We start from the raw sequence: 23,006 nt of genomic DNA, 5'->3' as shown, positions 1-23,006 counted from the left end.
TGACTTGGAGGGTACTTGGTGTGCTGGGCTTGTTGCAGGAAGGGGGACCCCTTCCAGGGCCCAGAAGTGGGCTCTTGCATAACACTTGGAAATGAATTGTCCGAGGAGACACTCCTGCTGACAAAGCAAGAGACTTTACTGGGAAGGGGCGCCTGGGCGGAGAGCAGGAGGGTAAGGGAAGCCAGGAGGACTGCTCTGCCTTGGGGCTCACAGTCTTGGGTTTTACAGTGACGGGATTAGTTTCCAGGTTGTCTTTGGCCAATTGTTCTGACTCAGGGTCCTTCCTGGTTGCACATGCCTTGTTCGGCCAAGACGGATGCCTAAATTACCATAGCCTGGTGTTCTCTATATAAATCCATCCCATAATTGCAGGAGATTTTTTTCCTTCGCTGAAACTTTGCTTGTTGCTCTCATTGAGCAACAGTAAACTCAACATTTATGTTGAGCAACATAAACTCAAATTTATGGCCAGGGTCACAGCAGGCATTATTAATTGGCCAGGTGAGGGGATCCCATATAGTGATTATCAGTAGTGACCTGGATCTAACTATAATTTTTCTTTTCTTTTAAAGTCAACCAGTATTTTCTCAGAGTCAACCAGTTAGCGTCTTGGAGTAGAGAAATTCACCAGGGTAACCCAGAACTAGACACAGGTAATTGGCCACAAACCCAACAACTGGATTGTTTCTAAAACTAGCATAGGATCAGGCCTGTGATAGAAAAGCATTTGATTTATATGCAAAGGTCTAAGAAGTCGAGAAAACATTTTAATGATCATACTAGTCAGGTCCAGCATCCTGAGTGAGCTCTCTTACCTCTGATGTCATCTTCTCGTCTTGGGTAGTGCAGTTTCTCCTCTGTTTGAGTGTCGTTTTAAGGTGAGACCAGGTCAGTTGTCCTCTCTATAGACCAGTCCACTGTAGGTGTCTTTGGAAGCAGGAATTAGTCTGAGTCAGTTTCCCTTCAATTTCACTGTGCATGAGCTAGTTAAGAGTACCTGATAAAAAGTTCCTTCCATCCAGGTTGGAGACAGTCCCTTAAACTATGTCCTCCAGTCCTGGTTGCAGCTCATGGGACATCTGATCTTTATCCAAAGATAGATCACTGAGATAAGCTTCAGAAGTAAACTTAGAGTGTTCTTTAGGAATTCAATTAAATTTTACATTAATATCGCATAACAGCAAAGAACTATCCAGGGAATGAGTCTTACTACATACAGACCTCCATTAACAAACTGGGATTTAACATTTATCGAAACATCTTTTTCTCCCTAAAGTTACTCTCATTTTTATCAAATATAACCAAATTAAGGCTAGTTTGTTTGCAAAATAGTTATGCTCTCAAAAACTTTGCCTAACCTGGTTTACATAACCAGTTGATCACAGACTTTTTACTTTGCTGTTAAAGTCTCAGACTGAACTTTTAAAACCTTTCAGGACTGGGAAAGTCATGCCAAAAGCTTATTATCGATTTCACCTAACAAATCTAGGTGAATTCTTCTGTTTTCAAGGTCTTAAAAATTCCTTGAGATTTCTGTACCTCTTAGTGAGATAATTTTCCTAACTCATCTGATAAAGTTACTAGAAACCAAGAGTGTCCAATCTCTGGAGGAGTCAGATAGAAAATATAATTGTTATTTGTTTGTAACATCTAATTTTACCAAATTATTGTCATAATTAGTTTGAGGGGAAGGTTTCCTCTGCTGCTGCTGCTAAGTCACTTCAGTCGTGTCCGACTCTGTGTGACCCCATAGACGGAAGCCAACCAGGCTCCCCCATCCCTGGGATTCTCCAGGCAAGAACACAGGAGTGGGTTGCCATTTCCTCTACTCCCCGAAAATCCCCGAAAACACAGATTCAAACCTGTGATTTTTTTCAGATAGAAACCATAAAAGTTAAATGCATATTCTCTGGTTCATTCAGTCCTTTTGTTAACTTCTGTGAAGTCATCAGGCTTCTCATTAGAATACTAGGATATATCAGAATGTTAGGAACTCCATATAATGTCTAGGATATCTATATTAGTAATATTTACCATACATTATAACCTGTGAGGATTTATCACATTTGATATTTCCCATGTAATTTAACCAACCAAATAAACACAATTAGTTTAATACCTCTCTGTGGGATGTTTCAGAGGTGCTCTGAAGCACCCCAAAGTTTACTGGAGATCAGAAGAACTTCAGCAGAATTTGATTTAGGAAGTTTTGTCAAAAATAATCAATCAAAAGGGTTTAGAACATTTGGTCAGGTTCAGTTAATGCTGATGGGTGTATCATTTAGCTTGCTGATATGTCACAATGGGTGTATATACCAAGGCTCAAGGCCTAGTCAAAGTCGACTCCATCATATTGGACCTAGTTGGCTCTAACCAGTTTTCCTATGGCTGTGTCATTCCCAACAAAATCCATTTATCCAACTAACTGTGATCCAATTTTAGAAAATCCTGATCATGCACAACTCTTTTCAGTATTTTCATACCTTCTATTGAAAACACATCTTAGTTTCCCTAAAGTATTTTCCACAATGAGGTACATTTCTTGTTGAAAAATTTGTATCAGAATACAATCTTCTTTGACCGCTAGTAAACCTATAGGAAGCTCCAATACTTTGGCCGCCTGATGCAATGAACTGACTCATTGGAAAAGACCCTGATGCTGGGAAAGATTGAAGGCAGGAGGAGAAGGGGACGACAGAGGATGAGGCGATTGGATGGCATCATGGACTCAATGGACATGAGTTTGAGCAAGCTCCGGGAGTTGGTGATGGACAGGGAAGCCTGCAGTCCATGGGGTTGCAAAGATTCGGACATGACTGAGCAACTAAACTGACTGCAACCTAGGTACAACAGAAGTATTATACTTATTGATGGATGTCTGTGTTACCAGTATTAATACTGAATATTTCCCACTTCACGTGAACCTGGAATTCATGTAGTTTAATTTAGAATTATCTGATTTGTAAGCTGCTTACTTTTATTTAAGTCAATTAAATAGAGCTCATTTACAAATTAATCTCAAAAATGTTATCCAGAAACAAAGACATACCGAGATATACACAGACAGATACAAGGCAAGATCTAGCTTCATTTTCTAACTTAGTCATGAATTAGACATTATGATATACAATTCACTAGTTTATAAAAACAGTTGGAATATATAAATTTTTAAAAGACTTCTTCCCATTTTTCCTGTCTCAGGAGTTTGCGATGGTCTAGATAAGTGTTCCTGAGAACCCTGGTCTCAAGGCACAGGGAAAGAAAATCAAGTTCTAACAAAATGGCAGCAGGTCTAAAACAAATGGTAGCCACACAAAGCAAAATGGGCATCACAAATCAGAACATGGAATATAAAACACACGCAGACCTGGCAGTTCTCATAAAACACTCCCTTAAAAACAAGATTACAGTCTAAGAAAACCTCCTATAGAGACACAGAACTTCAGATCCAAGTACTAACAGAGTAAATGAAAATATCTCAGGTCTTCAAAGATTTCAAAGGGAGGGAAGGAAGCCAGGTTGAAAGAAGGGGGAGGAGGTGGGAGAGAAGGGCAAAGGGCTGGCCTCATGGATGTCTCCTGCCACCTGAAGATACCCAGGCCTTACGGGATTTTACCCTGGGCTTCCAGAGGAGGGGGCACTGGAACTCCACGTTAACACAAACCAGAACAGAATCAGAATTTGAGTTCTCTGCAAAGAGGAGGTGCTCAGTCTCCAATCCTCAGCTCAGGCTGAGGCCTGAGGGGACTGGGAGGCCTGGTGTGCTGTGATTCATGGGGTTGCAAAGAGTCGGACACGACTGAGCGACTGAACTGAACTGAAGGAAGGGTTAAAGAGAGGAAAGAGAGAGGGAAGGGGAGAGAGGTCAATAAAGTCTCTTGTTCCTTAACCGGTCGGGGCACTATGGCCAGTTGTCTGTGTTGAGAGGAGGGACAAAAAGGTCCCAGCTGCGGCCGCTGGGTCTGGTCCATTGGCGGGCAGGCTGGTCCCCGAGTACCCCGAGGGGTCAGGATGTCAGTCGCAGCAAAGAAGAGGCCCCTCCAGAGTCGCTATTTGTTGCAGGAAGGGGGACCCCTTTCATGGCCCAAAAGTGGGCTCTTGTGTAACACTCGGAAATGAATTGTCTGAGGAGACACTCCTGCTGACAAAGCAAGAGACTACTGGGAAGGGGCGCCCTGGCAGAGAGCAGGCGGGTAAGGGAAGCCAGGACTGCTCTGCCTCGTGGCTCGCAGTCTCTGTTTTACGGTGATGGGATTCGTTTCCAGGTTGTCTTTGGCCAATTGTTCTGACTCAGGGTCCTTCCTGGTGGCACATGCCTTGTTCAGTCAAGATGGATGCCAGTGAGATGGATTCTGAGAGGTGGTTGGACATGTGGTGTCACTTTTTGACCTTTCCCGAACTCTCCCAGTTGGTGGTGGCTTATTAGTTTCCTGTTCCTTACCAGGACCTCCTGTCCTAAAACAACTCATGCAAATAGAACTACGGTGCCTGGCCAGAGTGGGCAGTTTCAGTCAATGTGCTTCTCCTGCCAGGCTGGGAAGCTCTCTGCCCCAGTAGGCTGAGCTTAGGGAGCCCCAGGGCTCCTCAGCATGCACCCCCTACCCAGCGCTGAGAGTGGACTGGGACTATGGGTCCCGCTGTCCTGCTCTTCTAGAGGCAGGCCTACGGCAGCAACCTTAGATTCCAGTGCTCAGCCGGTGGCAGAACGATGGGGCTGCAGGGAAGGGTTCGCCCTCTCATGCCAGGGTTCAGGTGAGTCCCCAGAGGCCGGCGCCGGCCGAGCCTGGGGCTGGCGGCCGGAACTCCGCAGGGCGGCGCTGCCAGGGGGCGATGGGGGAATCCCGGGCGCAAAGTGCTCTTGGGACTTCCCTCTTGGGGCGGACAGGCTGAGCTCCACTCGGGTGCGCTCGGGCGGTCGGGCCTTCGGGCCCCTCGGTCCGCTCGGGCGTGGGCGGGGCAAGCTCTGGGCGCGCGGCTCCGGCGGCGGCTGGAGCGCGCGCCGCCGCTCCCCCGCGCACGCTCCTTGCGCCCCGCAACGAGGCGCCGGGGCGCCACTACGGCTGTGCCGCGACGCGCGCCGGCGATTGGCGGAGGGGCGGGGGCCGGGGCGCGGCTGCCCGCGGATTGGCCGTGCCGAGCGGGGCGGGCCGCGCACGCACTTAAGGGGCGGTGTCCGGGCCACAGGCGCAGGGCCCAAGATGTCGGCGGCGGCGGTGCCGGAGCTGAAGAGGATCAGTCGGGTGGAAGCGATGCGCCTGGGCCCCGGCTGGAGCCACTCGTGCCACGCCATGCTGTACGCCGCGAACCCGGGTCAGCTCTTCGGCCGCATCCCCATGCGCTTCTCGGTGCTGGTGAGGACGCCGGCGGGCGGGCGGGCGGCCGGGGAGCGGGGCGCCGCCGCTCGCACCCGCGCCCGTGACCCGATGCTCCGTTACAGATGCAGATGCGCTTCGACGGGCTGCTGGGCTTCCCCGGGGGCTTCGTGGACCGGCGCTTCTGGTCGCTGGAGGACGGACTGAACCGGGTGCTGGGCCTGGGCCTGGGCTGCCTGCGCCTCACGGAGGCTGACTACTTGAGCTCGCACCTGACCGAGGGCCCGCACCGCGTCGTGGCGCACCTGTACGCGCGACAGCTGACGCTGGAGCAGCTGCACGCCGTGGAGATCAGCGCGGTGCACTCGCGGGACCACGGCCTGGAGGTGGGGCCGCCGCCCGGGCCCCGGGCCCCGCCCCCCGCCCCGGGGTTTGGCTCTGGCCCCGCGGAAGGCACCGATGGGTAACACGTCCCCCTGAGGGTTCCCTGGCCGGGCTGGGAGGGTGACGCTGTCTCAGCTTCGGGATGGGGAGAGGGACCGGGGGCCGGGCAGGGTGGGAGGCGGGCCGGGGCGCCCTCGGGGCTGTGTTCCATTTGCCTTGCTGCCTGCCATTGCCAATCCTGGGAGTGGGGGTGTGGGATCGGTGGGAGGCTGGGAAGGGGCGGTGCCTGCTTCGGGGGGTGTGAACCGCAGAGTACAGAGGTCTGGGTTTTCGTGGTGGGGGCACGAAGGCCCTTTCTAGTTGTGGGTTTCATCGCCTGGAAGTGACACTTGGGGTGTTTGGGATTCATCAGCTGGAAGAGGGAGCATGGGGTATGGACTGGGGGGCTTCCTGCCAGGGAATGAGAGCTGGGAGTTGGGGGCGGGGTACGTGCATGGGGGCGGGGGTTGAAACCGCAGGGGGAAGGGAGGGGCTGTACTTTCCCAAGGGAGCCGGTTGGCCCCCCCCCCCCCCCCCCCGCCGGGGCCTCACGTTATGTCCTGGGCAACCTGGCTGCCCTACCCCGAGCCTAGCGGCTCACGAGCTCCTCCTGCAATGGCCCTGCTGTCCCCGGGTCCTGGTCCCAACCCTAGCCTCCTGTCCACAGGTACTGGGGCTTGTCCGTGTACCTCTGTACACCCAGAAGGACCGAGTCGGGGGCTTTCCCAACTTCCTGAGCAACGCCTTCATCAGCACAGCCAAGTACCAGCTCCTGTTCGCCCTCAAGGTGCTCAACATGATGCCAGAGGAGAAGCTGGCTGAGGCCCTGGCCGCTGCCACAGAGAAGCAGAAGAAAGCCCTGGAGAAGCTGCTCCCGTCTTCCTCCTGAGGTGCCTCCTGTGCCCCTGACCCCCTTCCCCAGCTCTGTCTGCCTGTGGGCTGTTCCTGCAGCCATGTCTTCTAGCGTGTGCTACGTTCTGCCTCCCCTGACTGGGGGAGTGGGCACCTTGTCATCTCTAGTGCCCCAAGCAGTTACTGGGGGGTGGCCTGGGCATACCCATGCTGAGGTGCACTCTGCACATCTCACTGTGGACTGGGGGGCCCAGGGGCCATCTGATGGCCCCGTGGGTGCATGCACACGGTCTTGTTCTCAGGGCAGTTTTGTTCTTGAGGCCACCACTGCGTTGACTCTTTCCTGCATCTTGCCCTGAGCCAGTCCCAGCCTGAGCTAGGAGGTGACACTGTGAATTTTGGTTGTTAGCACTTGTGTTTTCAGAGCAGTTGTACCTCTTTGGGTTTGGTCCCTGTGGACAGGCAGGGCCATGGGGCCAAGGTATAGATGGAGCTGCTGGAGGGGGACAGGGAAGCTGTGTGTTCTTCGGTCCTGGCTGCAGGCCCGGGGTAGACGCAGAAGGTGTCCCTTCCCTGCTTCTCAGGGACTGAGGGCTGGGGCTGAACCTGAGTGGGGTTCTGGGCCCTTCAGGGTGGAGCCCAGGCTGTCTGCCCCTCCCAGGTGGGGTGCAGCCACCTCCCCGTGGTTGCTGTGGCCCTGCCTGCTGTGGACACTGGGCCACGAGCCAGATCCGGTGGTTTCTCCATGGAGACTGGCAGGCCTTCCCCACCAGCCCCCGGTCTAGGTGGCTCTGCTCCGGCCTGCTTTGAGAGCCTCCTCCTCTGTTGGCAGCACCCTCTACAGGCGCCCCCAGGAGACAGTGCAGCAGCACCGGCTGAGTGTGCAACAGCGGAGCCGCCCGGGTCAGGAGGGTCACCACTGGTGTTCTCCTAGGTATGGAAAGACTTCTTTGTGAAGCTGACGGTTTCCGTGGCACCGGCCTGGCTGGTAAGGACAGCAGGTTCCTGCCCCAGCCCGGGCACCCGCCTTGGAGCCTTGGTGCAGTGCTGGCACGTGTGGGCAGGAGCACTGGCTCTGTAATAAAACACCTGAACCTTGTTCCTCTGATTTTCTGGGGCGTGCTTCACTTGCTAGGTAGCTTTGTTGGCAGGGGCTCTGTGCACAGGTGGCCTGCCGCAGGGCCAAGGATGGGGCAGTGGAGGTCACCCCAGTGCCGCCCTCCCCTCGCTGTGCCTCATCAGCCAGGACCGCAGGCCAGCACCGAACCCACACCACCGGAGTGTAAGTTTTATTTTCCCACAAATGACCTACGCTGCCCAGGCGCCCCAGGCCTCCCAACCTGGGCAAACCTCAGCGTGGCGTGGGGACGCTCCCCACGGCCCTGCCTGCTCTGGGCCTTAGCCCGGGTCTGATGAGATGACGAGAGGCCCCGTCCTGCCTCACTGTGGGCCTCGCTGCCCTGCACGGGCCCCAGGCTGCCCGCCTGCTGCTGCTGCTGCTCCTGGGGCCTGCTCCTCTGGCCGCTGCAGCTGCCTGCTCGCTGCCCTCCTGTCCTCGGGCACACAGCTTCAGGGTGGATCAGTCACCCCACGTCCGGTTCTGAGAAGGGAAAAGGCAGACTGGAGGGGGCTCCCTTGGCTGCCCCGCCACCCCTGCTCTCTGGGCCCATGGCCACTGGACACTCACCGTCCCCTGGCTATGGCTCCCGCCAGCTCTCCTTCCCGCTGAGCGCCTGCAGCTTCTCCAGGCTCTGGGTCACCGAGCACAGGACTCGCCCTGAGGACGGGAGCGCACAGTCATGGCTTCACAAGTTGGGGCGTAGGCACGGCAGACCTCGTGGCCGGTGGGCTGCAACCCTTGGACTCACCCATCTCCTGGACTCGCTCCTCCAGGGCTCCTGACAGCTCGGGGAGGCTCAGGGCCTGCAAGGAGGCCTGCCAGCCTTTGGGGTCTGTGGAGCAGAGAGCCGGGAGGGCGTGCGTTCTGGGCGCCCTGAGCCGCTGTGACAGGACTGGCCCACTAGAGCCACACGTCCTTGTGGCGTGTTAGCGTGTTCTCTGCCCACTTGTGAAGCAGAGCGCTGCCGGCCAGCAGGGGCCTAGCCCCAGGGCTGAGTGTGTGAGGGCCCGGCCTATTGGCCTGTGGTGTCTTGGACTGTGTGGCAGCCGAGGCCCCCCGGGGGGAGACTGTGAGGATGTTGGTGTGGAGCGCTAGGGGACCGGGGAGGCGTCCACGTGACAAGTGCAGAGACAGGTGGTGAGACCCGGCCTGGGGGGTGTCCCACCCTCGTCCACCTGCCCTGTGGCCAGGACATTGCCCTTCTTACCTGCTGCAGGGAGGCCTGGGCACAGGGGGGCCTCACGCAAGAACTCGTCCCTCCTCACTCGGGCTGACAGCTCGGCCTGACAGGCCCTGCCGGACAGGACACGCAGCACCAGTGAGGGGCGAGGCCAGGGGGCCTGAGTGAGGGGTGGGCTCCGCCTGGGAGTTTTTCTGAGCCACCACCAGGGACGCCCACGGGGGCCCCTCTGCTGCCTGTGGGGAGGGATGGCCTGGGGTGGCAGCTACTCCAGGAGGCCCTGAAAACCAGCCACTGGTGGGAAATCCAGAGGAAACAGGGACAGAGCCCGGCGTGGCTGCGGTGCCAGCCGGACACCTGCTCACCGCAGCTGGTCCAGGACAAGCGCGGCGTCCCGGGCAAGGGCCCAGGTATCCTGCAGCTGTGCGTGCACATCCTTACGGGCACCGTCCTGCTCCAGGAGGCAGCTCTCCACCACGGCCCGCAGCTCCTGCTCCTGGGACACCAGGCCCCGCATGGCCTCCACCTCCTCACAGCGCTGCAGCAGCGGGAGAGCGCCTCAGGCTGGGTCCCCCGCCCTGGCCTCCATGCCTGCTGCCTCCTCTCCCGGTCTGGGGCCCATCATCCTCTCCCCTGCCCCAGCCCTGCAGTGTGCCTCCTCTGCCCGCCCTCCTGGGCGCTCCCTCCTGCCCCCAAGCTGTCACCGGTCTGGCTGCTGCTCTCTGCCACCCCCACCCCGCCCTCACCTTGTGCAGCTGGATGGCAAGCTCCTGCATCTCGGCCTCCAGTCGGTCGGCGTAGGCCAGCTCCAGGGCATCACTGGGGGGGCGGGCACCGCTGTGCCAGCGGGCGATGGCGGACGTCATCTTCCTCTTGGGTCCAAACAACCTGCAGCAGGGAGGACACTGCTCAGCACCTGCCATACACGGAGGTTCCGTATGTGGAGGCTCCGTGGCCATCCTGCCGAGACTGTCAGCTACAGAGACCCCAGCCTTGAAGCAGGTGGGGAGCCCCCAGGATCCTGGGAGAGAGGACAGAAGTGTCCCAGGGAGTCGTGACTCCTCACCCTGCCTAGCTCTCATGGCACGGGGAGCCGGGCTGCTCAGATGCTCTCAGGGTCGGGGTAGGAAGCATCTGGTGTCCTAAGCACAGCGGTGTCCACCGGGCCAGCTTGGGCCTTGGGACCCAGGCTGCTGGCATCTGAGCTGGGAGCGGCTGCTGGAGTGGAGTGCAGCTGACGGCAGGGAGAAGCCGGCCTCTGGATAGGGTGACTGAGCCCCCTGCTAGGAGGAGCTGCGACCTCAGCTGGCCACAGAGGCCCACACTCACGTGATGCCGATTTCCTTCAGGTCACTCTCGGTGAGGGTCAAGAAGATGCGGAGGTCCACATCTTGCTCCTCAAACACCTGCAAGTACTTGAGACAGCCGATCTGCTCCAGCAGCGTGGCGAGGTCCTGGGGGCAAGCAGGCCTGGTCAGGACAGGTGGCCATGACGATATGGGCAGGATGAGGCCCACCCTGCACACGGGGCCACCATCCTCCCGCTCAGCACCCAGCCCGTCCTGAGCCTGCTGACCCCCTGGCGTGGCAGGGAGCCCAGGCTGTCTACTCCGTGTCCTCAGGGCATCCAGGGACACGGTCAACCCATCGGTGTTCCCAGGCCAGCCTTATCACTTCAGCAGGAAGCACAACCCTGGCAGGCTGCGGCAGTGCCCCTCAAGTCTCCGCTGCCCAGGACTGTCCTCGCATCCCCTTTGCTCTGGGGGAGAGGGTTCGTGGGATGTCGCATCCCTGGTTAACATGTCACCCCGTGTTTTCTGGGCCCTGTGGACTCTGATGAGAAACACACTATTAAACCGTCTGGAGGTCCCAGCGTCTATGCTGAGTCACCTGCCTCTTGCTGCAGGACTGTTTCTGACACTGACGGTGATGTGTCCAGGTGTGGCTCTGAGTTTAACCAACTCAGAGCTGATTTGGCTTCCTGGACATGCAGATGCATTTTGTGATCAAACTGGGAAGATCTGGCTTCCCAGGAAGGATGATCCCGATGCTTCTGCTGGGATCAGTGCACGGCTTCTACCTGGCTGATTCTGTTTGGCCCCAGCCCCGCCTGTCCTGCTTCTCGTCTGTGGTGTCGAAACCCAGCCTCCCCAGCATCACTGAGGTCCAGGCCGGAAATTCCAATGCCTGGCGTTTGGTGCAAAAGTGCTTGGATCCCAAAACCAAAGCGTCCAGGGTCTCAGAGGTTATTTTTCCTTCACTTGCATTCCCGCAGCTGTAGCCTTCCTCCGAGGTTTCCTCTGCGGGGGCCCCAGTGCCCTTCAGCGGACAGTCCTGAGCGTCACCTTCCTCTGCCTCTCGTGCAGCTTGTCCCTGTCGCCTGACGTCAGTTCTGATGCTGGTCCAGCGTTTCTCCTCCCCAGGCTCAGGGAGGCTGAGATAAGCATGGAAACCAGGGAGCAAGACAGGAACCTCCGTGGAGAGGACAGACAGATACCTGGCCCCTCTCTCCGGCGTGAACCCTCTCAGCCTGAGTAGTCTTCTAGGTTGTGTGGAGAATCCCACCCCACCCTTCTCAACAGTGCCGGCCCACAGGAAGTACCAATAAACACCTCAGCAACCCAAGAGCACCCGTGGCTTTACCTGGGGTCCTGAATAGGGGGGTCTGTCAGTCTGGGGGCTCGCTCCCGGGGCACAGGACGTCACGGTGCTGGGAGCCCACTGGCTGTCACTGCTGCTGTAACGGTTCTTGGTCTTCACATAACTTTTTGTTTGTTTGCGAACCGAGCTTCTCTGCACGTGATCCGAATCCTGGGTGAGAGGTGTGTGTTTACAGTGGCTCTGGGCTGGCCCCTCCAGGCCCCACTCCCCCACCAGTGTCCGGCCTCATCTGTGCTCCCTCACTTCCTGGGGACACTGGGAGGTCTGAACCTTCACCAAAGCCCCGCCTGCCACTGCGGCCGCATGGAGCTCCAGGTGCCTCTGAGACAGCCTGCCAGCCCTGCTCACCTGGCTGAGCCGTCAGGCGCCCCCACGACGCCGGGCAAGGAGGGGAGGGCAGGGCAGGGCAGGGCAGGGTCACCTCGTTGCTCTCCAGGGAGGCCTCACTGCTGAGTCCCGGGGCCCGGGCCAGGCCCTCGCTGCTGCTGCTCCGTGCAACCCCAGGGTTGGCAGAGAAGGCCTGCTCTTCTGAGGGAGGGGAGACGAGGGCACCTGACCACAGGCCTGGCCGTGGCAATGCCCAGCCCAGCCCAGCCCCCACCCTCCCTGCCTCCATGCTGACTGCTGGGCCCGCGCCCTCTGCACACAGTGGGGCTCATCTGCCGTGTTCTTGGGGAGACCCAGGCATTGCACAGAGCGGGCACAGCCGGGGCGGGCAGCGCAGGAACACACAGACACTCCTGAGGACTTGCCACTCCAGGGGCGAGACCTGTCTGTCTGCACCGACCCCTGGACCTGCTCAGAGACCCTGGCCCCACGCGGGACTCTCCTCAGGAGCCCCCTTCCTCTCCCCCGCCCCGGCCCGCTGGGGGAGCGCACCGCGGCTGCTGCTGCTGCTGCTCTCCACGTCCCGCTCGTTGATGGGCGAGGTGACGTCCCTATAGCACAGGCCGCCCCCCTCCAGGGGGTGCTCGTCGCTGCTGCTGAAGCTGACGTAGCCCCGCGGAGGCACCTGCTCTGTGGACAGGATGAGGCACGTGAACCCCCTGCACACGAGAGGCAGGAGGCACTCTTCCTCCTGCACGCGACCACCTCCTCGTCGGGGCCGTGGGAGGGGAGCCCCAGGACGGCACTGTCCACTTGCTGCTGCAACCTGGACAGGCTGTGCCATCGACAGGCTCCGAGGGGTCCCTGCCAAGTGTATACCCAACAGCGGGTGCACGGCCACATCTCCCTCCGGCCACACTGACGCCTTGCCGAGAGGAGGCCATAAGCTGTGTTTACAGATTGCTGGGCCAAAGAACTGTGCCACAAAGCATTCCTGTAGCTGGAAACACACACCCCTGGCCAAACAACCTGGCTGAGCAGGAAGCTGAGAAGCTCTGGCTAAATGTTAACAGCGAGCTGGTGAAGTATAACTTACGAGAAAATGAGGGGGAGAGGCGGAACACAGATCCAAGCGTTTAACCCCCGCTGTGCCCCTCCCTGCGCTTCCCTGGTGGCTCAGCTGGTAAAGGATCCGCCTGCAGCGCGGGAGACGGGGGTTCTATCCCTGGGTTGGGAAGATGCCCTGGAGAAGAGAACGGCTATGCACTCCAGTATTCTGGCCTAGAGAGTTCCATGGACTGTATAGTCCATGGGGTCGCAAAGAGTCGGTCACGACTGCGTGACTCTCACCTCACTTGCCCCTCCCCAAGGAAGTGTGTGTGCACGAGGGTGCCCGGCTGGTGGGGCCAGGGGTAACTTACTTCCTTCTTTATACCTTTGTCATTCAAAACTGTTTTTAACTGCTGGGGAAGAGAATATACGCTCACAAAAAGTTAAACTATCACACAATGTAAGATGAAAAGCAATCTCCTGAAAGGCCACAGCTAAGAGACTGGGGGGCGTGCCTTCCCACCGTCAACCCCACCCCCACCACAGCACAGGCAAGACAGGTGGCCTGGGCACCCCCGAAGAAACAGACTTCATCCCAGCGTCCTGCGCTCCCAGCCGCCAAGACTCCTGTCCGTACCCTCACCTGAGGCACCAGCTCTTGGTCAGCCCCCGGCCCTGGGAGGAGGCAGGCCTAAAGCTCCCAGCCAGGGCCAGGACCCCTACCCTAGGGTCTGAGAAGGGAATCAAATCCGCGTGGTCTCCTGGGTGGGATGGTCTCCTGGCTGGGAGGGAGTTCCCAGGGTGGCCTGGTCCCTGATGAGCAAGACACCACACCTAAATCTGGTCACACAGCCAGACCAGCACGAGCGCCAACCCAACGTGCCCCCAGAACTCCGCATCTGTGCTCCTCAAGAGCACTGCACTCAGCGCTCAGGAGCAGACGGCCTGGCAAAGCTCAGGGCAGCTGCACACCTGGGGTCTGAGGTTCTGGCCCACCAGGTGTTTGCCTTCTGACAGTTCTCACCCCCGTGAGGAACGGAGCTGAGCTCAGCGACACTTCTCCAGGAGAGAAAGTTCTATTTGTAATTCTACTTGACAGAAAGGAAGTTTAAAGGACGACCCAAAGAGCGAGCCAGGGCCTGGCGTGCGTCCATCCCTGTGACCCATTCTGAGTCCTCAAGCGGCTGCTCCCACCCGGCTTCCCGGGGCCCCCATGTCGCGAGCCTGAGTGCTCATTCTCTGGGACAGGGTCCCCTCCGGGGCTGTGGGGCACTCACCATAGCAAGGCTGCTGTGCCCGGCCCCCGAGTCCGATGGCCGTGATGCGGGCCAGGGCTCGCGGACCCTCGTGGATGCTGAGCCCCTTCTTGCGGCAGGGTCTTTGTCGCTGAGGGGCAGGGCCACACTCGTCTGAAGAGCTCAGATCTTCGTATTTTTCTGTGGACCAAACACCAAGATTCAGACAGCCTGATCAGTGATGGACTAATCTTCATAATGAGCTGGAAGAAAAATCCTCGTAACTGATTTTCCTAAATTAAGGAAAGTGTTCCCGGGCTGTCACCTGTAAGAAATGCCACAGTGGGCAGGTCCCGTGCTTGAGGAGTAGGGGGGGCACAGGGATGTAGGGGGCCGGGGGTCACAAGACTGCTGAGTGTCACGGGGTCCCGCACATCCTCCTCTCAAGTGTGTGTTCTCAACCGCAATGACGTACTGGGAAATAGCAGTCACGTGAAGGCTTATGTGCTGTTTTACTCAAGTTTTCAAATCACCACCCATCTGAGCCGAAGAGCTCAGTGTGCCCACAGTCGTCAGCACTTTATAGCTTTTCATCGTTTCCCAAACATCGTGATGCTTAGAGGGCACAATTGAGCGGCTTATTGTAGAAGCTCCTGTTGGGGAGGGTCTCACTCTGGAGCTGGAGGACTGGGGCAGAGACAGAAGCCCCTGATGACCACCACATCCCCCGGGCTGTGTGTGCTGCCTAGACAGTTCACCATGACATGAACTGCAGCCTCAGCCGGTCGCTGCCTGAGCACCCCCAAGCTGGGGCAGTGACCCCGGGTGGACCTCTCCCTCACACTCCAGGATCCACGCCACCAGGAGGACACTGGGGCCATCCAAGCAAAGGGTGAAGGAGCCATAAAACATGAACGTTCAGGGAGGGGAACCAAGGCAAAGGTGGCTGCACGATGCTGAGCTGCTGCAGGCCCTGTCCTTCAGCAGAAGAGACAGAACCAGGCGAACCCCACACCCCAGTGCGGTCCAGAGGGCAGAGAGGAACCAGCAGCCACTCCCTGAGTGCAGGGGCTCAGCGTACCCCATTCACCGCACAGAGACTAGCAGGTGTTCAAGAAAACTGCACAAGAGAAATGAGGGCAAAGGCCAAGCCCAGAGAAGGTCACAGGAGAGTCCTTCAAGGACCGTGTGGGACCAACGCTGCGTACATCGTTCTAGGCCACAGAGAGGAAGGGGAGCTTCCAGTTCTGCTTATGAAGCAAGTTCAATACTGAGACCCACAGCTGGTAAAGACGGAACAAAAGAGAACCACAGACCAGTATCAGTAATGAATGCCCACACAAAATTTAAAAACCTGCAAACAGAATCCAAAACCACATTAAGAAAATAAGGGACTTCCCTGGTGGTCCAGTGGCTAAGACTCTGTGCCCCCAATGCAGGGGGCCGAGGTTTGATCCCTGGTCAGGGAACTAGATCCCACATGTTGCAAATAAGACTGGGCGCAGCCAAATAAAAATAATTTAAAAATATTATAATATGCCAAGAATGTAAAGTGGTTACTTTCAGAAAATTCATTAATACACTGTGTTAACAGGTCTAAGGAGAAAATTCACAATCATCTCCACAGATGTTAAAAACACCTTTGACAAAATTTGGCACGTATAAAGGCATTCAAGAATATAGGAAACGATGGATACTTTTCTAACATGATGACATATATGCAAACTTTACTCTGCAAGCCAGCATATTACCTAACGTGGCATTTCTGCTAAAATTAGGACCAAAGTGAAAGTCTACTACCTCCACCTCATTCAACAGGGAACTAGAGGGATGAGTGAGTGTGATGAAAGCAAAGAAATCGGAGGTTTAAGAATCACGGAAAAGAGTAGAAAGTTTTTTCTCTGTGTGCAGGTTTTATGCTACTGTACCTGGAAAAAAACTAGAGGATCAATAAATAAAACTATTACAAAATCCCAACAATGACAGAACCCAGTCAAGCAGCAGAACTCAGCACTGCGGACAGACCGCAGTCTCCTCCCTCTGTCTGAGCAGTTCCAGGCGACACAACGCTGACGAACTTGAAACAAAACTAAAACATCCGCGTGGCAACAAACGCCACAAGCAAAGTCAAGCAACAAAAACCAGCGCCACCCCCTCTGAGCTGCCCTGCTGCCTCCCACCCGCCCATCTTCAGCTGGGCAGTCCCTCCCCCTCAGCCCAGGAGAGGAGGGGGCGCCAGCAGAGGCCGGGCTGCAGAGGCAGGTACCTGGGCTCCGGTAGAGGCTCTTGGGCAGAGAAGGTGAGTGGGCATCGATCAGCCCCACGATCTTCATGTGTCCGTACTGCTTGGCTAGCATCCGGGCTGTGGCTCCACTATGGTCTCTTGTGTCCACTTTGACTCCCTGGGACAGTTTGCAGGAGAGTTAGGAGCCTCCCCCACAGACCAGCCTCGCTCCCGGCTGCAGACCCTGGAGAAGAGGGCCGAGACAAGCGAGCCCCATCCACACGCACCACACTGGCTGAGTGACAGTCATCACAGAAATAAGCACGTATTTGTATATATAAATCTTTAGAACGTATAAAGCAAGCCTGCACACAGCACGTGAGGTGGCTATACGGTCAGGGGTGTGCGGCTGCCTCCGGATCCATGGGGGGTTGTATTGGTGTTGTCTTCTGTACCGTCTGTTTAAAGTGCTTCACTGTTCACAGTGGCTCTCCCTGCCGTGAACAGGGCTCAGGTTGGTGTGACCTGCTCTCTGCATGGCAGTCTGGCCGCATCTGAGGAAGGCTGTCCTTAGGCTGCATCCACAACTCCTGCTTTCAGCACCCAGCTGCACAGACGTGGTCGCACAAGACTGTGAGGTGTGTGCGCAGACTTCCTGTGGGGCGCTGAGTGACGGCAGACACAACCTGATGCCATCTGCAGGCCAGGGTTGGAGACCCTGATTCAGCCCTACAAGGGAGCACTGCGCTGCCACGCACGAAAGGAGAGAGCTTTATGTCCACTGGTGGAGAACAAGTTAGGACAGACCAGTTTAAAACAAATAAACAAGAGGAAGCAGCCTTGAGGAGAGCATGGAGACACAGAGACTGAGGCGGAGGCAGGCGCATGGCACCTTCTGTCTCGTCCAGATTCTTGCATGTGCAGATACTGTCCCCAAATTGTTTTTTAGAAAGAGACAGCATGTTAACATTTTATGATGCAAAAAGTCCCAGGGATTTCCCTGATGGTCCAGTGGCTAAGACTCCATGCTCCCAATGCAGGGACTCCACCTGGGTTCGATCCCTAGTCAGAAGATCCCACATGGCCCAACTAAGACCCAGTACAGCTTAATAAATAAATAAAATCACACACACACACACGTATATATAAAAGAGCAACCCACTCCAATATTCTGGCCTGGAGAATCCCATGAACAGAGGTGCCTAGTGGGCTAGTCCATGGGGCCACAAAGAGTCGGACACGACTGAGTATGACAACAGGCAGAAAACCAATATGACATCGTAAAGCAGTTATCCTCCAATTAAACATAAATTTAAAAAAAATTATAAAAACAGAAATAACTGCATGCATGCTAAAGCTGTGTGTGCCAAGATATTTCCTGGAGCACTGCCTATAATTGCAAAATGTTGGAAACCTCAATTCTACTAATAAGGAACTGATTTAACTAACTACGGCACGGATATTGTACGGAATACCATAAAAGGGCACAATGTCTATGTCACATTAAGTTATTTTTCAGAAGCTGCAGAGCAAAAATGCAGCAGAATCCCACTTCATTCAAAGTATAAAGCCATGTGTCTGCAGGTGTCTATAGACATGGTCTTTTATCAACCCAGTGGGCATCCTGAGGAGGAACGGGGGTGGCTTCCTCATTCTGTACAAATTTTTTAAGTGATGGGATGATGAGTGCTATTTACTGCTTTAAAATTTTTTCCACACTTTTCAAATAACAGTATTTTCAAAGTTATTATAAGAATAGGTTTCTATGCTCACTCACGACTGTACCCCTGATGCCTAAAGTGGCACTCAGCACCGGGTATCCACAGAGTGAAAGACGTGCTGACTAAGGGAGGCAGAGCCGTTATTTCTGTGCAGGAGAAAGTTCTCCTGCAGTTTATAGTTCGGTAATAAGATGCCTCAGCTGCTGTGATGGAATTACAAGCTAATAAACAGGGTCACTCACATGATTCAGAAAATACTGCACGATGATCTCATGGCCGGCGGCTGCAGCTTCCATCAACGGAGTGAATCCATACACTGGCTCCCTGCAGGGGGACCGCGGTCAGACAAAACCTTGGCGACGGCGACGCCCCCCCAACCCCAGCCTGGAGGGCTCGCTTGGCTTCTACCCCCAGTGCTAGTCTTTTGTTCCAAAGACAATCCACCTCCTGTCTCTGCTCCTTCATAGCTGTTTCCACTTGCTGTGATCTGAACCTCCACTAAACCACAGCAAAAAGCAGCCCCTCAGTGCTCACAGACAGCGAGCACCTCCTCTCCACCTTTCCAGATACCCCACAGTGCAGATCAAGACCCTCCAGGAACCCTCCCAGGACTCCAGGACTAAGAACCGACACCACCCTCACCATGTGTGCCTGGCGCTTGCTTATGCTTAACTCAGAGCTGAACTGCACCAGGTGCACTTTCACCTCTTCAGAGCACCCCCTGGCTCTGACTAGTGTCACCCAGTCGAGGAGACAGGAAGCAAGCTAACCACTGGTTTTCATGTTTGAAGACATAACAGTTTTCAGGTTTGAGCATCACTGAAGTCAGAATGTCAATAAACGAGTTGCAATTTAATGAGAAGCCCTTTTTTTCTTACTTAATGGGCTGGAAACCTACAGTGCGTGACTCCGGCTGACACCAGCCAGGGTCTGCAGAGTCAGGTGGATGCCGGGTTGAAAGAGGATTATCACGTTGACACCCTTTAGACAACAACACTACTTCCAGCTTAAAAAACTCAAGAGAGCTTTCGAAGTATCACTCCACATGTGTATGTGGAATGATATACACATATACACACACAGAAGAGAACGAGAAAGGGGCTGGCATTTAACACGCGTCAGTTCAGTGCCACTCAACTGTGTTAGGCCCCTGGCATAGATAGGACATGTAATTCTTCTAACAATCCCGTGACACAGGCACTGCCATCCTCTTTTCAGATAAAGAAAACAAGGCACACAGAGCTTAAAGTGTTGCTCCGAGTGTCACCTGACAGACACATGAGAAAGCCAGGACACGCCCTGTGCCTCTGCCCTGGGTGGGACTGTCCTCTCCACCCCAGGTCTGGAGCCTGTCACACCGAGGGAGGGGCTCCCGCACTCTGGCCTCTAGCTGCCTCGCCAGCTGCCCTCCTCAGAGTCAGACGTGACCACCCGACTCCCACGGCTGCTGACGACCTAGTAATGACCTCACGTTGGCGTTCGCTCCACTGTCCAAAAGGAACTTGACCATCTGCTGGTGCCCAGCACTGGTGCAGTGGAAGAGGGCAGTCCAGCCCTGGATGTCCTTCATTTCCAGCTCAGCACCTTGCTTCAAGAGAACAGAGAATGCCTGTTAAAGCCGCGTCTCCTCCTTACAGGGCGGGCACCCTCCAGGCCATCACACTGAAAGAATCGAAGTGATTACCCAAGCGTGCTGCAGTGGTTCCCTCTCTGCTGAGCGGCCTGAGGCCCTCGCAGCTCACCTGGAGAAGAAAATAGGCGATGCTCTCGTTGCCACAGCTGGAAGCCAGCATCAGTGGAGTCTGCCCTTCTGGGGTCGGCACATTCACACTGACCCCCGCCTCGAGCAGGAGGTGCACGATGGTATCGTGTCCAATGTAGGAGGCATACATCAGCGGGGTCCAGCCACCACCGTTCTTCTTATTCAAATCTAACTCTCTCCTAAACAAATGCAAGACATGCTAGACACGCCAGCCATCGCACATGTGGGATTTACCAAACCCAGTGGCAAGGCCAGGCCAAGAGAAAGCGTGGGGAGTGCTGACAGGAAGCAGAGTCAACTGCCACCCTGGACATCACAGGGTTCAGGGGTGACTCCACTTTCTGGACCACTGCCTCTGCAAACTACCTTGAGTTTGCCTCCGTGCTCCAATTTCTTGTTCTCATCTGTGCCCTCTTCCTACACCAAGGTCAGCTCTTCCTTCCTCCCACCAGCCACAGAGACAATTCTCGACCAGGGGAGGTTCTGCCCCCAAAGGACGGTTGGCAAAGCCTGGAGACATTTTTTGACTGTCACAACTGCGAAGGGAAAGGCTACTGGCGTCCAGGGGGCAGAAGGAGGCCGGGCGTGCTGCTCTGCATCTGCTGCGAAATCACTTCAGTCGTGTCTGACTCTGTGCGACCCCATAGACAGAAGCCCACCAGGCTCCCCTGTCCCTGGGATTCTCCAGGCAAGAACACTGGAGTAGGTTGCCATTTTTTTCTCCAATGTATGAAGTGAAAAGTGAAAGTGAAGTTGCTCAGTCGTGCCTGACTCTTAGCGACCCCATGGACTGCAGCCTACCAGGCTCCTCCGTCCATGGGATTTTCCAGGCAAAAGTACTGGAGTGGGGTGCCATCGCCTTCTCTGGCTCTGCATCTGGAGGTGCACAAAATGCCCCGCAGAGCAAAGGAGGAGCTGGCCCAGCTTGTCAGCAGCACCGAGGCCGAGACACTACTGATTACACATCACTATTCAAAACTGCCTTCCTCACTGATGCCCAGCATCAACCATCCCTGACAACCACCTGAGAGAAGCAGCAGTTAATCTGACGTGAAGTGAAGTCACTCAGTCGTGTCTGACTTTTTGTGACCCCATGGACTGTAGCCTACCAGGCTCCTTCGTCCATGGAATTTTTCAGGCAAGAATACTGGAGTGGGTTGCCATTTCCTTCTCTAGGAGATCTTCCCCGACCCAGGGATTGAACCTGGGTCTCCAGCATTGTAGGCAGACGCTTTACCGTCTGAGCCACCAGGGAAGTCCATAATCTACCCGTGGATTAAACGTCTATGACTGTGGGCCAGGCCTCACTAGCCTCCTGATGTCTCCACCTGGGATCCGAGCTGTGGCAAACATTCAAGAGGAAGGAACGCCTCCCAAGACCTCTTACCGCTGCACACACTCCTTCACCACCTCGTACTGGCCGATGGAAGCCGCTGTGTGAAGATCCAGGGGGACAGCTAGCTCCTCCAGGCCGACCTGCGTGCCCAGCCCGTGCCACATGGACAAGCTGCGGTTCAGCAGCTCTGGCTCGCTGGCTTCATCGCTGAGCTCCGACATCGCTGTGAAGGGGGACGCTGTGGCCGGTTGGGTCTTTCCTTCCTGGCAGTTCCGGGGGATGAAATGCAATGGTCACACTCCTGCTGCAGGACACTGCTGCCCACAGCAGCTGAACAATCCTGGCCGCCGAACCTGAACAAGAATCCAAATCAGCTGAGTGTCAGCTCTGCACTCCTTTCAGAACACCCCTTCAGCCTTCTTTGGGGGTGTCTCTTCTACTCCAAATGCCTCCTCCAGGGTAGGACCCACATTCTCTTTAACTGAAGGCTCGCTCAGTTGGTAAAAAATCCACCTGCAATGCAGGAGACCCCGGTTTGATTCCTGGGTCAGGAAGATGCGCTGGAGAAGGGATAGGCTACCCACTCCAGTATTCTTAGGCTTCCCTTGTGGGTCAGCTGGTAAAGAATCCGCCCGCAGTGCAGGAGACCTGGGTTCAGAAAATCCCCTGGAGAAGGAAAAGGCTACTTACTCCAGTATTCTGGCCTAGAGAATTCCATGGACAGTCCATGAGGTCTGTCAGACCCCATGAGTCAGACAGGATTGAGCGACTTTCACTTTCAACTGTCTGAAACCAGGCACAACCCTGAGGGGCTATCAGAATCATGGAAGGAGAACTCGGATGCCCAGGAACCACATAGCTACTTTATCACCCTGCTCCATGCCAGACGCTCTAAAACGACGGGGTATTCCTTAGGAATAAAGTCATATGCAGGTATATATTACGTATACTTGTCGAAAATCTTTTGCCTATCGCTTCTATAATTTATCTCCAGGAAGAGATAAATGAGATCTTTTAATTTTCCTTCCGCCTTTGCGTTCTGTCCATTCGGTAAAATACTAAGTATCCGTTACTTTTAAAGCACACCAAAGTAAGTAAATAACAACAACAAATGACGTAGGTGGTGACCGTCACGCCCACAGGGAGGAGGTCTGTAAAAGCCCGAGGGCACCGCGTCCTGCCCCGGGGCGTGGGCCTTCCGCCGCCTCCAGGCATCCCCACCTCGTTCTCGGGCCCCCGGGGAGGGTAACTAGGGAACTATCCAAGCGCCGACGCCTCCTCCCACTAACCTTACCCCGCACGTGGCTTTCCGTCCCGGCTCCTCAGCTGCGAAGAGGACGCTCGGGGCTGTAAACTCCAGCGGCGAACCAGCGGCAGGGCTGGGACGCCCCGCGAACGTGCAGCAGGTGCGAGCACCAGGCTGTGGGCCTCCGGCCCCGGGCAGCCCTGGGGCCGCCTTCGCAGCGCTCCCTCGGCCGCGCCCGCCCCTCCGCGCCGGTCGCCGCCACAGCGCGCGGACCCAGCGGCCCGCCCCCGCCCCGGAAGCGGTTGCGGGAGGCGCGGAGCACGCCGGGACGCTCGCGGGTGCCCCCCGGCCTCTCCCGGCGCTGTGGATGTCTCGTCCGTCCCGCACCCGGACCTTCCGGTCAGCTCGCCCGGCTCGCTGTGTGACGCCCGCAGTAGCCAATGAGCAGGGGGAATCCGCCTTGCCCCGCCCCCCCGCTGGCCAGGGGACCCAATCGTGTTTCAGGAGAGGCAGGACGCGCCAAGTCCCGAAAGAGGAGCGGGGGTGGGGGTGGGGGT

General features: G+C 56.0%; 2 protein-coding genes across 10 annotated transcripts; one reads left to right on the top strand and one right to left on the bottom strand.

The window, feature by feature from the left end:
* Positions 1 to 5,184: 5,184 nt before the first annotated feature.
* Positions 5,185 to 10,373, top strand: NUDT16L1 (nudix hydrolase 16 like 1). 3 transcript variants are annotated; one of them, XR_008683691.2, is made up of 5 exons: positions 5,185 to 5,351; positions 5,438 to 5,698; positions 6,403 to 6,625; positions 7,420 to 7,521; positions 10,237 to 10,373. XR_008683691.2 is itself a non-coding variant. In XM_055409411.1 (4 exons), exons 1-3 carry the CDS (start codon positions 5,199 to 5,201, stop codon positions 6,622 to 6,624), a joined length of 636 nt encoding a protein of 211 aa, XP_055265386.1. In that variant the 5' UTR covers positions 5,185 to 5,198; the 3' UTR covers position 6,625; positions 7,420 to 7,686. The 3 variants fall into 3 exon arrangements, 2 of the variants coding, with proteins under 2 accessions (XP_055265386.1, XP_055265388.1); XM_055409411.1 differs by lacking the exon at positions 10,237 to 10,373 and having other exon boundaries at positions 7,420 to 7,686; XM_055409413.2 differs by lacking the exons at positions 7,420 to 7,521; positions 10,237 to 10,373 and having other exon boundaries at positions 5,438 to 5,775; positions 6,403 to 6,542.
* ANKS3 (ankyrin repeat and sterile alpha motif domain containing 3) lies at positions 7,830 to 22,936 on the bottom strand. Of its 7 annotated transcripts, XM_088833308.1 has the most exons (18): positions 22,498 to 22,629; positions 21,674 to 21,869; positions 21,255 to 21,556; positions 19,848 to 20,046; positions 19,572 to 19,693; positions 18,348 to 18,429; positions 16,427 to 16,562; positions 14,203 to 14,361; positions 12,428 to 12,565; positions 11,970 to 12,076; positions 11,531 to 11,698; positions 10,217 to 10,341; positions 9,634 to 9,775; positions 9,253 to 9,425; positions 8,915 to 9,000; positions 8,456 to 8,539; positions 8,275 to 8,364; positions 7,830 to 8,207 (listed from the first exon to the last, which is right to left on the bottom strand). In XM_088833308.1, the coding sequence occupies exons 3-17, from the start codon at positions 21,422 to 21,424 to the stop codon at positions 8,285 to 8,287; spliced, it is 1,971 nt and encodes a 656-aa protein (XP_088689434.1). In that variant the 5' UTR covers positions 21,425 to 21,556; positions 21,674 to 21,869; positions 22,498 to 22,629; the 3' UTR covers positions 7,830 to 8,207; positions 8,275 to 8,284. The 7 variants fall into 7 exon arrangements, with proteins under 7 accessions (XP_088689434.1, XP_088689432.1, XP_088689433.1 ...); XM_088833306.1 differs by lacking the exon at positions 21,674 to 21,869 and having other exon boundaries at positions 21,255 to 21,466; positions 22,498 to 22,936; XM_088833307.1 differs by lacking the exon at positions 21,674 to 21,869 and having other exon boundaries at positions 7,830 to 8,187; positions 21,255 to 21,466; positions 22,498 to 22,935.
* Positions 22,937 to 23,006: the final 70 nt, after the last annotated feature.

Source organism: Moschus berezovskii, chromosome 27 (assembly GCF_049115385.1).
Source record: "Moschus berezovskii isolate FMDL1 chromosome 27, NW_MosBer_1.0, whole genome shotgun sequence".
In the NCBI taxonomy this organism is placed as follows: domain Eukaryota; kingdom Metazoa; phylum Chordata; class Mammalia; order Artiodactyla; family Moschidae; genus Moschus; species Moschus berezovskii.
This window is presented reverse-complemented; position numbering and strand designations above follow the sequence as displayed.

Coding starts and splice junctions, on each gene's coding strand:
- NUDT16L1 (XM_055409411.1), top strand. CDS start 5,199: ATGTCGGCGGCGGCGGTGCCGGAGCTGAAGAGGATCAGTCGGGTGGAA. Junction 5,352..5,437: donor CCATGCGCTTCTCGGTGCTG/GTGAGGACGCCG, acceptor GCTCCGTTACAG/ATGCAGATGCGCTTCGACGG. Junction 5,699..6,402: donor CGCGGGACCACGGCCTGGAG/GTGGGGCCGCCG, acceptor TCCTGTCCACAG/GTACTGGGGCTTGTCCGTGT.
- ANKS3 (XM_088833306.1), bottom strand. CDS start 21,424: ATGTCGGAGCTCAGCGATGAAGCCAGCGAGCCAGAGCTGCTGAACCGC. Junction 12,566..14,202: donor GGCACAGCAGCCTTGCTATG/GTGAGTGCCCCA, acceptor TCCTGTCCACAG/AGCAGGTGCCTCCGCGGGGC. Junction 9,776..10,216: donor CTGAAGGAAATCGGCATCAC/GTGAGTGTGGGC, acceptor TCCCTGCTGCAG/GTTGTTTGGACCCAAGAGGA.